Source organism: Urocitellus parryii, chromosome 9 (assembly GCF_045843805.1).
Source record: "Urocitellus parryii isolate mUroPar1 chromosome 9, mUroPar1.hap1, whole genome shotgun sequence".
Lineage (NCBI taxonomy): Eukaryota > Metazoa > Chordata > Mammalia > Rodentia > Sciuridae > Urocitellus > Urocitellus parryii.
The window spans coordinates 888,766-901,429 of record NC_135539.1 but is presented as its reverse complement, the minus strand read 5'-3'; the positions used below and the strand labels follow the sequence as shown (position 1 = coordinate 901,429).

The window sequence follows — 12,664 nt, the reverse complement described above, 5'->3', positions numbered from 1 at the left end:
CCATGTCCTTGCCGGCCGTGTGCCCTGCTCTGGGCCTCCCCAGGCTTTCTCTCCATGACTGCCTTGGGAACCGCATAAGGAACCCCTTTATTTATATTTACGTGGTGCTGAGGGCCGGACCCAGCGCCCGCACAGGCCAGGCGAGCGCTCTACCGCTGAGCCACGGCTCCAGCCCTCAGGCTCACTTTCGAGTGGAGTCTGGTCCCCAAAACCCAACCTGACCCCCTGAAGCTGATCTCTTAGGTCTGAGGGCCAGAAATCTGGCCAGAAATCTAGGAGCTGCCCAGGTGGGAGTCTGAAGCCCCACCTCTGCTTCTTGTCCCCGTCAGGTTAGGACAGGGCGGGCCTCTGCTGCCCCAGCCGCCAGCCTGGTTTGCAAGTGGTGGTCTCAGGGGAGAAGACCCTTGAACCAGCACTTTGCAGGTCTGTCCCTGACCCTTCAGAGGCAGGTCTCGAAGGACTCGGGTAGGGCACAGAAGATAGGGGAACACTCTGGTCTGGGGCAGGGTCACCCTGAGGCCTTCTCTAAAAAGGGTCTGTCACACTGGCCTCCGGTCAGAGCCCCATGGGAAGGAGCTCAGTCAATTCCAATGGCAGCTTTGCAGGAAGTGGGGTGGAAGCAAGAACTGAAGCTGCCGACTTCACCCTGCCCTGGGTGAGCTTGGGGGCCGGGGTCTGAGCCCCAGTTTCCTATCTGAAGAGCAGCGCAAGGGATGTCAGGTCCGGGAGCTGTCGAGCGGGTGGAGTGTGCAGTCAGTCCTGCTGATCACAGCCCCAGACTCTAGGAACAGGCCTCCAACTGGAGCCGGCTGGCTCGTGGGGTGGGGCCTGGGGTCTGACCTGGGCACACCTGAGCGCCAGCCTCAGTGGGCGGAGGGGGGACATTTGGTGTGACCTTGGGAAGGTCGCTTCCTCACACAGAAAAGGCTGATCAGATGAGAATAACGCAGAAAGTGTTCAGCAGCTAGATACACTTAAAAAAGAAATAAGGCCCCGGGTGGGAGTCCAATTTCTGTAACTCACTGACCCAGGTCCAGAGCCCTGAGCAGGGAGTGAAGGCCAGCAAGGGTAGTGGGGGATCAGAAGCTGCGGGAGCAGGCCTCCTTCCTGTGTGACTTCAGAAAGGGTATTTCTGCCTTGGGGAGCTGGAAGGAGAATTGGTTCAAGTTTTATAATCGGAAAGAAGAAAAATATCAGGCCTAAAAAATCTGTTTCTGGGAAGCAGCACCACAAGATGACACCAGCACCCAGTCAGGGCCCGGGGGCGGGGCAGGCTGGTGTCTGTGAATTAAACATCCATTTCCCTTCCTCCCGTCCGCGGTCAGCTCGGCCGGCTCCTGGCAGCACCGGCTGCCATCTGGGTGTTCCTGCCCAGCCCGGCAGCGGCCCGAGGCGGCCCTGGGACTGCACCAGGCTCTTCCACAGAACTCTGAGTGCTCTGGGCAGGCACTGACAGAGCAGGTCTGTCCACCTCTGATGAAGACAACGCCTCTGAGAAGCACGCGCTCCCCGGATAGTCAGGGGCTTTAAATGCTGCCACCGACAGGCAGCTCCCCAACCAGCAGGAAGCCGGGACAGGAAGCCAGGGAAAGCAGAGCTTGGCCCTGACGGCACCAAGGCCAGCTCTCCTGCCGGCACCCTCAACCGCTGCCAGCTGGTGCCAGGGACCGGCCTGAGCGAGACAGAAACACCTGTGCCACGGGGCGGGGGAGGGGCAGTCTGCTGGGCTCCTGCGCTCATCCGCCTCCGCCCCAGCCTCCCACCCACCCGAGCACGACTTCCCAAGTGTCAGTACTGCTGGGGACGAGGCAGGGTGGCCCCTCTCCCGGGTGGCTTCTATTCTAGCACAGGACAGTGGCAGCCAAGAGGAGAGTAAGTCAGACAGTCTCAGCTAAAGGTACGGGCTGCAAAGATCGTGGAGGTCAGTGTGGCAGTCCTCAGAACCTTAAACGGGCACCGGCTTGGCTTCCTCCCGAGGTCACGCCCCGGGAACTGCAGACAGGTGTTCCAACGAAACTGGACGGGGTGTTCCCTGGTACCCTTCATGCAGCCAGATGGTGGAAGGGACCCAGGTGTCCAAAGACGGGGAGCAAATGAACACGGCGTGGCCTACCATCCAACGCAGCTCGTTCAGCTCAGACAGGGACGCAGGTTTGACACAGGCGACGGCTCGGACAAGCCCGGGGACATGGTGTGGACTGGGAGAAGCAGGCCACAGAGGGCGGCATGTTGTCTGATGCGTGGAAATGTCCAGGACAGGTAACAGTGACAGAGACGGAAAGAGCCCGTGCTGCAGGGGCTGCGAGAGGAGGGGACGGGAGGGACTGCTGCGCACCTGTGGCATCTAATGTCGGGGGCTTTGGAACCAGCAGGGTGCTCATGGCCGTGAAGTGCTGGAGCTGCCCACCTTCGAGTGGCTCCTTATGCAATGTGAACATTGTCTTGGCTTCAGAAATGGACACTAGCTGCCCTGCAGAGAGGGACCAGCTAGGCCGGGGCTTGGGAAGGCAGAGGCATCGGAGTGAGCCCTGAACGAGGAGGGCTCTGGGCACAGGGGGGCTGAGGACAGAGGCCCTGAGATGGGATGTGCTGGGCCCGGGAGGCCCAGAGAGAGAGCCTCCGTGGCTGACGGGCGGTGCTGCCTGCAGAGCTCAGGGAGGCAGGGAGGGAGCTCCGGGCCCATCCCGGGGGCGGGGGGGGGGGGGGGGGGGGGGGCAGGGGAGGCAGGGAGGGGCAGGTGGCCCCGCTGTGGGCACTGGGAGGGCTGGGGGCGGAAGCACTGGAGGCCCTTGGTTCTTGCTTGTCATGGAGGCTAGGCAAGTGCTCGACCCCTGAGCTGCAGTGGGGGCTCACTGAGCCCGTCAGCGAGGGCCGATGGAGGTCGCTCACCTGTGGCTCTGCTCTGAGCTCCGGGGGTCACTCTGTCCCACTCCCACCCACTCATCTGTAAGCAGAGGGGCCAGGAGGAAGGGATGCACTGCTCTGGAGGCCAGAGCCTGGCCTTCAAGGGCCTTTGTCCCCTCTTCCTGGGAGAGCCAGGGTCACTTCTGGGGAACAGCCTCTGCTCTGGGGTCTCCCTGGCGGGGGGCGCCCCTGGTGTGCATGGCGAGAGCAGCAGTGGGCTGGCCCGCGTGCCCTCCCGACCAAGCAGGCTCTGGAAAGCAGCTGGCACCGCGGTGCATCCATGAGGGGACAGACCAGGAGGAGCACCTCCGAGATGCCCACAGCTCATGCCAGGGTCGAGACCTGGAAGCCCCCGTCTGTCCCCTCACTGCTGCCACGGGTCCTCACCATCCTGGGCAGGTGCACGCACAAGCCTCTCCCTCCCCAGGGCCCCACAGTCCGGGGGCAGGAACCAGAGCACACACAGCCAGAGGGTGGAGCCAAACGGAAGCAGAGAGGCACCAAGTGGCCACCAGTCACCCGTGAGTTCTCTCCAAGGAAGCGAAAGGTCTGTTTTCATCAGACACGTCCTTCACAGCCTGCTCTGGGACAACCACCAGAAGACGCGTCCTAAAGCAAGCCCTGCTACAAGTCACCTGCGCTGCGGCCAGAGCTGTGTTCTCTTGCTACTTATCGCCCAGGCAGAAGCAATGGCCCCACACGGCCAGGGGTTGCAGTCTACGGCCAGGACACCGCTCCAGAAGGTGAAGGGGTCACTCGAGACCCTCAGTCCCCGTGGCGGTCGCGGAAGCTGCCCACTGGGGGCTCACCAGGCCAGGCTCTGAGGACCAGCCCTCCCAGCCTCCCCTGCTCCCCCTCTTGCTTACGGGCAGGACAGCAAAATCCAGCAGCAAGCAGCCTGCCTCCCTGCCCCCTGTGTCGGGCCGCACCTGCCCCGACACGTCTCGCTCCCTCGAGAGAGAAATTATACCAAAGAATGCTACTCAGATCTTCTGGGTCTCAGTGTCTCACGTTCCCCTGTCACAGTGTCACAGACAAAGCCATCCCGTGTCTAGGGTCCCAGATGAACACCAGAAAGACAAGGCAGAGCTGAGGAAGGAGGGGACTGCCCCAAGGTGGTGCAGAGAAGAAGAACTCTACAGGGAGCCGCAGAGAAGTGCAGGCTGTGGCCCCAGGCAACGGCTGTCTCCATGGGGGGGGGGGGAAGGTCGCAGCACCACGCACCACGGGAATGGAAACGGCCAGGCTCTGTGATGGAGGAGAGGGCGAAACCCTAGGAAGGGGGTCAAAAAGGCCTCTGGCTGCGGAGGCGGCTGCAGCACCCAAGACCTAGGCCAGAGTATCCAGTGGAAGGTCCTGGGGCAGGACCCGGCCCAGGGGGTGACAGGGCTTCTCAGCATGTGCCTGGGATCCTGGTTGTCCTAGAAACAGCAGGACATCATCTGCCCCTCAGAGTCGTGTTCCCAGGGGCACTGAGGGCTGTTCCAGAGGCCACACAATGTGTGCCACCCCAGGAGCAGAGGCAGATGGGAGAATCCAGAGGTGAGCTGTTAGGTCGGACAAAGGGACCCCAAATGCCAAACAATCTGTTTTGGAAACAGACATTGTTCATGGAATGTCTATCGACACTAGACTGATTTCTGTTTGCATCCCAGGGATTTGTTAGGTGATCACTGAACGCACTTCTCAGCCTTGATTTCGTGGGAACTGGAGCTACGCCCTCCTGAAGAGCCCGAGGGGCTCCAGGGCCAAGTGGTGCGGAAGGCCGACCTGAGCACCAGTGGAGGCGGCTGCGGCCAGCAGAGGGGGGACTCAAGGTGTGGGCCGAGTGGGGGCAGCTCGTGGCAGGAGCCGGCTGGGGCTGCACCTCGGGTGACCACACCGGACCCGAGGGAGAGGTGAGGTTCGTCCTGGTGCAGTGCCAAGCCCTGGGAGGCTGGGGAGGGCGTGGCCTGAGCTCCATTCCGGAAAGACCCAGCTGGCTGAATGCAGAGGGCGGGAGACTACAAGTGGGGGTGATGGGGGACCCCTGTGTGCTCTCTGAACTGCACTCGGGGGCCATGCTACGGCACGGGAGGAGGGCAGCGAGGCCTCTCTCAGAGGGAGACAGAAAATAACGCCCCTCCCCCTCCTCAGTGGCACATCAGGGGGTCAGGAAAGAGACCCAGGCGAGGGTGGACGGTCACCTTCCTTAGCTACCAGCCACAGCCTGCAGTCTCACAGCCTGGGGGCGAGCAACACAGCACTTAGCATCCAGGACGTCCCACCCACCCCTGCCTGGAGGCCAGGCCCCTGGAGGCGGCCAGGCTCCCAGCACCCTGATCTCCCACCTGCCCTCAAGCCCAGGGAATGAGAGGTGCACAGATGTCACCCTAAGGCACTCTGCAAACTGGAACAATCCCGCAGGCTGACGGACACCCCCTGCGCCTACCTTTTCACATTCTACCTCATTTGAAAAGGGATCGGTGGGGTCCTAGTTTTTCTCCTTCACCACTAAGTTCTGGTACCGAAAGAAACCGGATCACTCCAAGAACGAAGTTCTCCGGGGACCCACCTGTTTAGTCAACTCTGACTCACAGTGCGGTTCACATCCAGGGAGCAACTGTCTACAGCCCTGAACAAGGGGCCCTCCGCACCCTGGATGGCACCTGGATGGCACCTGGATGGGGCAGCATGGCTTCGCATTCCCAGCCGAGGACCGGCAGGGCGGCCGTCCACTGCGAGGCCGGGCTGGTTTTCCAGAGTGCAAGAGTCACAGGCTGTGGGTGGCACAGGGAACGGGGCATTTTTTCCCTAGAGTTCATGTTGGGATTATATCTATCAAGATTAAAAGCCTGGCCTTCTGATTTGGCAGACCTACTGCTGGGAATTCATCCTCAGACGTGGGAGATGTGCAGTCACACAAAGACGTCTCCAGGAGGTTCACTGTGACACTGTGAGAGCAAAGCCCTGGAAATGACCCAGATGTCCATCAATGTGAGATGGTCACAAGAGATGTTCTGTTCATCCCTTCAACAGAACACCACGGGCAGTTAATGACCACGAACTCGAGCCTGTGGGCTCATGTGTGACACTGGCTTGGCACTGAGTGTGAAGAGCCGAGGTGCACAATCACACGCAGGGTGGAACCCGTGTGTGAAAACCAACTCACAAAAGCATACATATTACACACAAGTAAAGATCCCCAGAAGGATATGCGAGAAATCAACAGCGGTTACTCGGGAGCAGAGATGACTCAGTTTTCATCTCATCACGTCTTGGTCTGATTTTTAACAATCATTTCTGTGCCACATACACATACATAGGAAACATACAAAATCAAATATAGAGCCTAATCCCCTGGATTGGGGTGGGTTCTCGTGGTTGCACTTTGTTCTTAAATCTGTCTTTGAGGACATTTCGTAACCCATGCAATTCAAGTTCAAACCTCCAACACAGACGGGGCTCGGTGGCTAGGGAGCGTGCCACTTTTCTGAATTCTGTCACGGAGACGAGGGCTCTTTGGAGGGACAGAGGGCTCTGGCGCACACGGAGTTACTCAAAGCCCGCACACGGGGACAGGAAGGAGCGCACTCTGCGGGAGAAGTGGTCCTTTCTGCTCTGCCGAAGCGGCCCTGAACTCTCCACTCACACTTCCCTTTGTCGGGAGGCAGGAGGTGGCCAGGGCGGCTCTGGAGAAAGTGGAAAGAGCTGGACAGGGACGCAGCCTGTGGGCGGCAGGGCCCTTTCCCAGGGCTCGCCTCTCGGGGCACGCTAGGGACTGCACACGCCGTCTCCTCAGCTCTCCCATAGCCTCCTTACTAATGACTCAAGTATTTCCAAGAAATTTCCAAGAAACTTCTTAGTCTTAGTTCTGAGAAGTCTCTCCACACACCCAACAAATCTCTGGAAAACCAAACCAAGGCACAAACACCACGGGAGGCCAAGACTGGCTCCGGGGCTTGTGCTCAGGGGCCATGCTCTGACGCAGCCTGGGAAGCTGTGTCACCCGGCACTCAAGACCCTGGACTCTGAGAGGGACGGGGCTCACAAAGGGGCGGAGAAGGCCCTCCGACTCCCACAGGGAGGGTCTTACCCGGCACCTTGTCCACAGATGCAAACACAGAGCGCTGCACGGTGGGGTCGCTGCTGCCCCTGCGACACTGGTCATAGAAGCGGAAAGGCAGGTGCTGGGTGGAGGCGGAGGAGCCAAGTCCAAACCCCAGGACTTCGGTTCTTGGCTGGATCGGGAGGTCCAGGAGGGCTGTAACCAAACAGCACACAGTTCATTCCTACCTTGGAGGGCGGAAAGGCAGGCGAGACTGGACGGAGGTGGGCTGCAGGAGCTGTGGAGAGGCCAAGCAGGCAGCCTTGAGCTGCCACCAGCTACACTGAAGAGTCCAACTGGGCCTCGGATGAGGGCTTCAGGCGAAGGTTGGAACCAAGAAGAGAGGCTTCTACACCTGATCTTCAGGTGGAGAGGACGCTAGCCAGTTCTACTGTGGCTAGCGTCTGCTGCCATTTCAACCTTAAAGCAAACAGGGCCGATCCTGCTCTGAAAGCTCCTATGTATGTGCAGAGATGAAGGAAAGACTCCAGAGCCTGAAGGGATCGGCTCTGGGACCCCAAGGCCCAGCTCTGTGGTGCCTGGGGCCTCATGTAAAGTGGCCTAGCGTTTGCACAAAACCCGATGCATAGAGCGGTCGTGCTGCATTTAGGGAATAATGACAGGGAAAAAAATGTGCCCACGTTCAACACATTTTTTTTTTCCCTGAATATTTCAATCCCTGGTTAGCCGAAGCCACAGATGTGGGATTCACCGCTGTGCAGGGCGGACTGTGCCTGGGCGGTGTGTGAGGGAGAGCAGTCACGGGGCTCTGCGTGTCAGCGCTGTCACCCCCCTCCCCGTAAACAGCTACCTGATATATCACCTCAGAGGGGCGTTTTAAAACCAGTTTTAGAAACACCCAAGGCGCTGGTTCCAACAGCCACTTTGCAGCATAATTCTCGATTTTCAAATGAAATATTTGGCCTTCATGCCCGCTGCGAGAAACTGCTTTACATTAACAACAACAACAAAAAAAACCCTCTGAAAATAAACCTTAAAGAAGAAAAGTCTGAATGCTCCGAGTCACTTTGCACACTACAGAATGCTTCTGTCATGATTTGCAGGCCAGGTTTCAGCCAAGTGAGAACAAGATGGGGGTCTCCCCGGGAGGCAGGCGGTGCCAACCAGGAGGCACGCCTGGCAAATACCCCAGCCAGCAACGCCCAGAACCACTCTCCACGGGTTTATTTTTAGGTGAGCCCTTGAGAAAGCGCCCCACCCCACCTCGGGCTGGACATTCCCCAGCAGCCACGCCAGGGACGGCCCAGCCTGCGCTGTCCAGAGGTACGGTACCTTGAGAGAGGCTGTGCCTAGTTTTGGGAGCTGACAGGACACCACCCTCTCCTGCTCACCCAGGATGGCTCCGCCTGGCTTCCACTCATGACCCAACAGGACACCCAGGCCCGGCCTTCCCCAAGACAGCTGGGCCTCCCTGGCACCATGGGGTTTGGTTTCCTAGCAGATTCCCCACTTTACCCGAGACACGCAAAGCCTCATCTGAATTCAGGGCTGGGTGGGGCCCGGGAGGGGAGCTCCGCGGGAAGCGGGGAGGCAGAGGAGGGAGTTCAGCCTTTGGGTCCTGCCAACTGGCTCTTTGGGTGACTGGCAAGTGGCTGAGCCCCAGTTTCCTCCTCTGTAAAGCGGGTAACGAGCCCCATAAATGGGAGGTTTTCTAAGGCTCAAGGTGGTACCGAAGGTCCAGGCATCCCGTGTCAGTCAGTGGAGGAGCGAGAGCACCTGTCACACACGGCCTGCCTCCTCCAGCCTCTGGCCTGCCGGGGAGGGATCCCCTTCTCTCCCACGTGGCCCTAGAAACTCCCAGGTGACCAAGCACTGTGCAAGTGGGCCTCTCTGTGCAAAGCCTCCATCCCCCAGGGAGCACCCGTGTCCCCCTCTCCAGGTCACTGTGAGAAGCACCGTGGCAGCCCGGTGGCTGCTCCTCCCTGGCAGGCCCAGAGGGTAGCCCGCCGCGGCACTCACCGGCTATCCTCTGCATCTTCATGCGCCTGGCCTGGATGCGCCCCACGGCCAGGCGCTGCTTGGCGATGATGCAGCGGATGTGGTCCGAGAAGACGAAGGTGGCCTGGAGGATGGGGAAGGGCTTGGAGTGGGGGCTGGAGGTGGGCTTGTGGATGGTGATGTTCAGGGCGCGGCTGTCGTCGTACTCGCCGGTCACCTGCATGTCCTGCAGAGCCAGGAGGCAGAGGTGCGCGTCAGGCTTCAGGTGGGGGCATCTGCCGGGCCTGTGGGATCCAGGGTCCCCCCAGTCTGACCAAGTTGGGGGTGGGCACAGACCAGCCAGGCCCGGGGGAAGAAGGCAGGGAGGGACGCACAGTGGCCAGTGTTGGGTGTGGTGGCTGGCACCCATTTCCACGAGGACCTCGAGGCCTGGCAGATAAAAGGGCTCACTCGCTTCTTCAAGGGCCACCTGTCAAGGCCACTTCCACCATGGCTCCTGCTGAGAAGCCAGAGACGGCGACGCGATCCCACCTCTGTGGGCTTGACCTGAGGTGTGCTCCTCTGTCCCCTAGCTTCTCTTACAACAGAGACTGTGTGTCCTTCTTAGGTCTCTGAGGACCTTCTGTTTCCTAAGGAAGGGGCAGGGAAGGCCACTCGGCGAGGCCTGAAGACACTGTGCGTGGAGGGAGAGAGTCGGCCGTGGAGCAGGGGGAGGGAGGAGGCTCCTCCAATCCCAAACCCCAGAACGGTGCCCGCGGGGAGCCTGGTGCCCGCGGCTCGGGGGTGATGTCACCTGGCAGACAGACAGACACCAGGGCCAGCAATGCCAGAGCGGGTGGGAGGCGTGGACAGGCTCCTGGAGGAGGGGGGTCACGCCTGGTGCGGGTCCCTGGGAACAGTGGCTGCGTCCAGTGCAGGGAGGCCTCCCTGGGGCCCTGCAGACTGGAGCAGGGAGCCAGGCCTCCACAGAGGCACGACCTGACCAAGACAGCCCCAGACGGCGACCCAAAGGAAAGGCTGTGTGGCCTCATCGTCTGAGGGAGGACAGGTATGAGTCCTTCAGGGAGGAAACAGCCTCCCGACATAAATTCTAAAGATAGATATAAAAAGCCCAAGTCGCCCAGTGGACAAGGTCTTACATGCGAGTCTTGTTTAAAGCCAAGGGTTCTATGGTTGTCGCTCTCATCATTCTCTCTAAGAGACATGTTTAAACTAGAAAGATCCTGAAGGAGAGGAGGCAGGGGTGAGCAATAGTAGACTGCAGTCGTATCTTCAAATATGAAGGTGGCTCTCGTGACCCACAGTGGCCAGGGCCAGCAGGTCGTGCTACAGGGAGGTGGGTCAGCTGGCAAGGTCTTCCCAGGAATGAGAACTGCACAACCCGGAAATGGGCTGCCTCACAGTAGGGCGGACCCAGGCGAGGACGTGCTTGCTGGGAACTCAGGGACCGGGGTGGGGGGGGTGGCAGGTGTGAGTGGCCAGGCTGCTCCTGAGCCTCCGGTTCTTTGTTTCACTCAACAAAGAAGATGGCACTGGCCGTCTCTTATCGACAAACAGCTCCCACTTGGTGCGAGGCAATTCAGAGCCTTTCTGCGCTGGAGTCGGGGCGAGCGGAAGGGAGTCCTCAGAGTTCTGGTGGCAAAGATCACTCAGGGAGGAAGTTGGCAGGGTCTCTCAACACTTAAAACAGGCACATGCCACGTCTCAGTTATGTGCCTAGGGGGATCCTGACCAAGTGCACCTGGAAGTGGACCAATTCCGCTCAAGGCGCACTGCTGGAAAGGTAAAACAGAGCCCTGGCTCAGCACGCCTGGTCCAGTCCCGAGGCAGTTAGAGAAAACCAGCAGGTGCGCATGCTCTGACATGGCGAGCTCGCTGAGGGACACCACTGAGTGAAGCAGGCAGAGTTGGCAATATGTTCCATGTGACACCAAAAAAACACACACTACAGGGACTGTTTCAGGACCCTGAGGGTACCAGAATCTGCAGGTGCCCCTGTCCCTTATGTAAAGAGGACTGGAGCAGAGAGCATATCATCGACACTTTAAATCATCTCTAGATCACTCAAAACACCTCATGCAATGTAAATGCTGCTGAGAAAAGACTGATAAGAAGAAAGTATGTACATTCAGTTCAGATGCCATCTTTTTCAAAGGCTTTTTTTATCTACAGTTGGTTGAAGAAGCAGATGCACATACAGAGGGCTGACTAGACACAATTTTAAAAACTAGTATGTGTCATTATGCACATTTGGCACAGAAACAGATCTGCAAGCATCAGTCTGATAATGGAGGTTATCTCTTGCAGGGGAGAGGGGTGTGGGTTTTGGTCAAAGAGGACTTGGCCCTGATCTGTGCAAAGTCTTAGCTTTCTCCACGGACAATTTGCTCACACCCTCCCTGCATGGTTAGAAACCGTCTACAAAGATGAAAACTGGGTATGTGGGTCTGTGCAGGGAACTTGGGAGCGATTCCAGAATTTTTGGTCATCTTACCTGCAGAAGGCCTGCGAACTTGACCACTCCCCAGCCGAGCCGGGACACATCAGGCTCCACCAAACTCATCTGGTAAATGTCGACAGCCAGGAATCGCTGGACCATGCCTCCGTCCTTGGTGATCACTGTGCACGCGATCAAGTCACTGTTATCTGGGAAGAGCGAGCAGAGAGAAGAATGAGTGCGTGTCTGGCTGCCGGCCTGGGAGGACCCCTGCCCCCCCCCCCCCCCGCTGTGTGTCGTTCTGCCAGGAAGCAGAGCTTGGAAGGCCTCGGGCCCCTCCGGCCTGTTCTCAGACCCTCCTCAGCCAGTCACGCTGTGCAAGTTCCTTTACCTCTCTGGGCCTCAGATTCCTCCTCTCAAAAAACGGCCACAACCCACATGCCTCAGAGCACTATTTGTTGGGACTGATACAAAGTACGACCAACCCTTAGTCCAAAGTTCACTGCGCGTCAGTACTCGAACTGCAGCTTAAAATAACCAAGAGCTGGGGCTGAGGATGCAGCTGGCGGTAGAGGAGCTGCCTGGCAGGTGCGGGCTCTGGGTTCCATGCCCAGCACGGCAAAGACAAGGTCCCAAGGCGAGAGCCGAGAATCCCAGGGCACCGCAGCACCTCCTATGGACCGAGAATGGCAGTCTGAGATGGTGTCACCAAGATCAGACAGGAAGAGTCTCTTGCTCTCTATCATAGCACCATGAAGTCCACAACCTGGTGTCTGGCCACTCAGGGCCAAGCTCTGCACTGGAGGGTGCAGGACCCGGGCACGGAAGAATGTCCTGATCTGAGATGTCGGCTGCAGTCGAGGAGGACAGATGGGAAGATCACTCAGCCTTCTTCTCTTTGAGAGTCACCCCCAAATTCCACACCCTAGCTCTGTCCTTGATGGTGCTGAAGACACCTCAGGAACCGAGGACAGCCGCACCGACTACCCACGCTGAGTTCTCTCAGGGAAATCCTGTACCACACGTTCTAAAAAAAGATCGTCAAACCGGGAAACACTCAAAATGTCCCCCGGCAGGGAAACAACTTTTGTGACTTTTTTCCTCCCCAGATGGAAAATTATATCCTCATGTAAAAACCACGCCTAGCCAGACTGTGAGTGGTGGTCACCTGTGGGGACAGAAGTGAGAACTAGGGGTGGGAGGAGACGTGGGGGGGTGAATCAAAGGAGAGTTTCCACTTTTGCTCTAGGTGCCCCTCTTTTACTTGAAGTTATTTC

General features: G+C 58.7%; 1 protein-coding gene across 1 annotated transcript in view; it reads right to left on the bottom strand.

Annotated features, from left to right (window-relative positions):
- Positions 1 to 1,887: 1,887 nt before the first annotated feature.
- Clec16a (C-type lectin domain containing 16A) overlaps positions 1,888 to 12,664 on the bottom strand; it is a 143,365-nt gene continuing 132,588 nt past the window's right edge. The window contains exons 19-23 of the mRNA XM_077802656.1: positions 11,445 to 11,596; positions 8,972 to 9,176; positions 6,980 to 7,147; positions 2,336 to 2,470; positions 1,888 to 1,904 (exon numbers count right to left, since the gene is read on the bottom strand). Coding sequence (XP_077658782.1) covers positions 1,888 to 1,904; positions 2,336 to 2,470; positions 6,980 to 7,147; positions 8,972 to 9,176; positions 11,445 to 11,596 — 677 coding nt within the window. The remainder of the gene's footprint in view (positions 1,905 to 2,335; positions 2,471 to 6,979; positions 7,148 to 8,971; positions 9,177 to 11,444; positions 11,597 to 12,664) is intronic.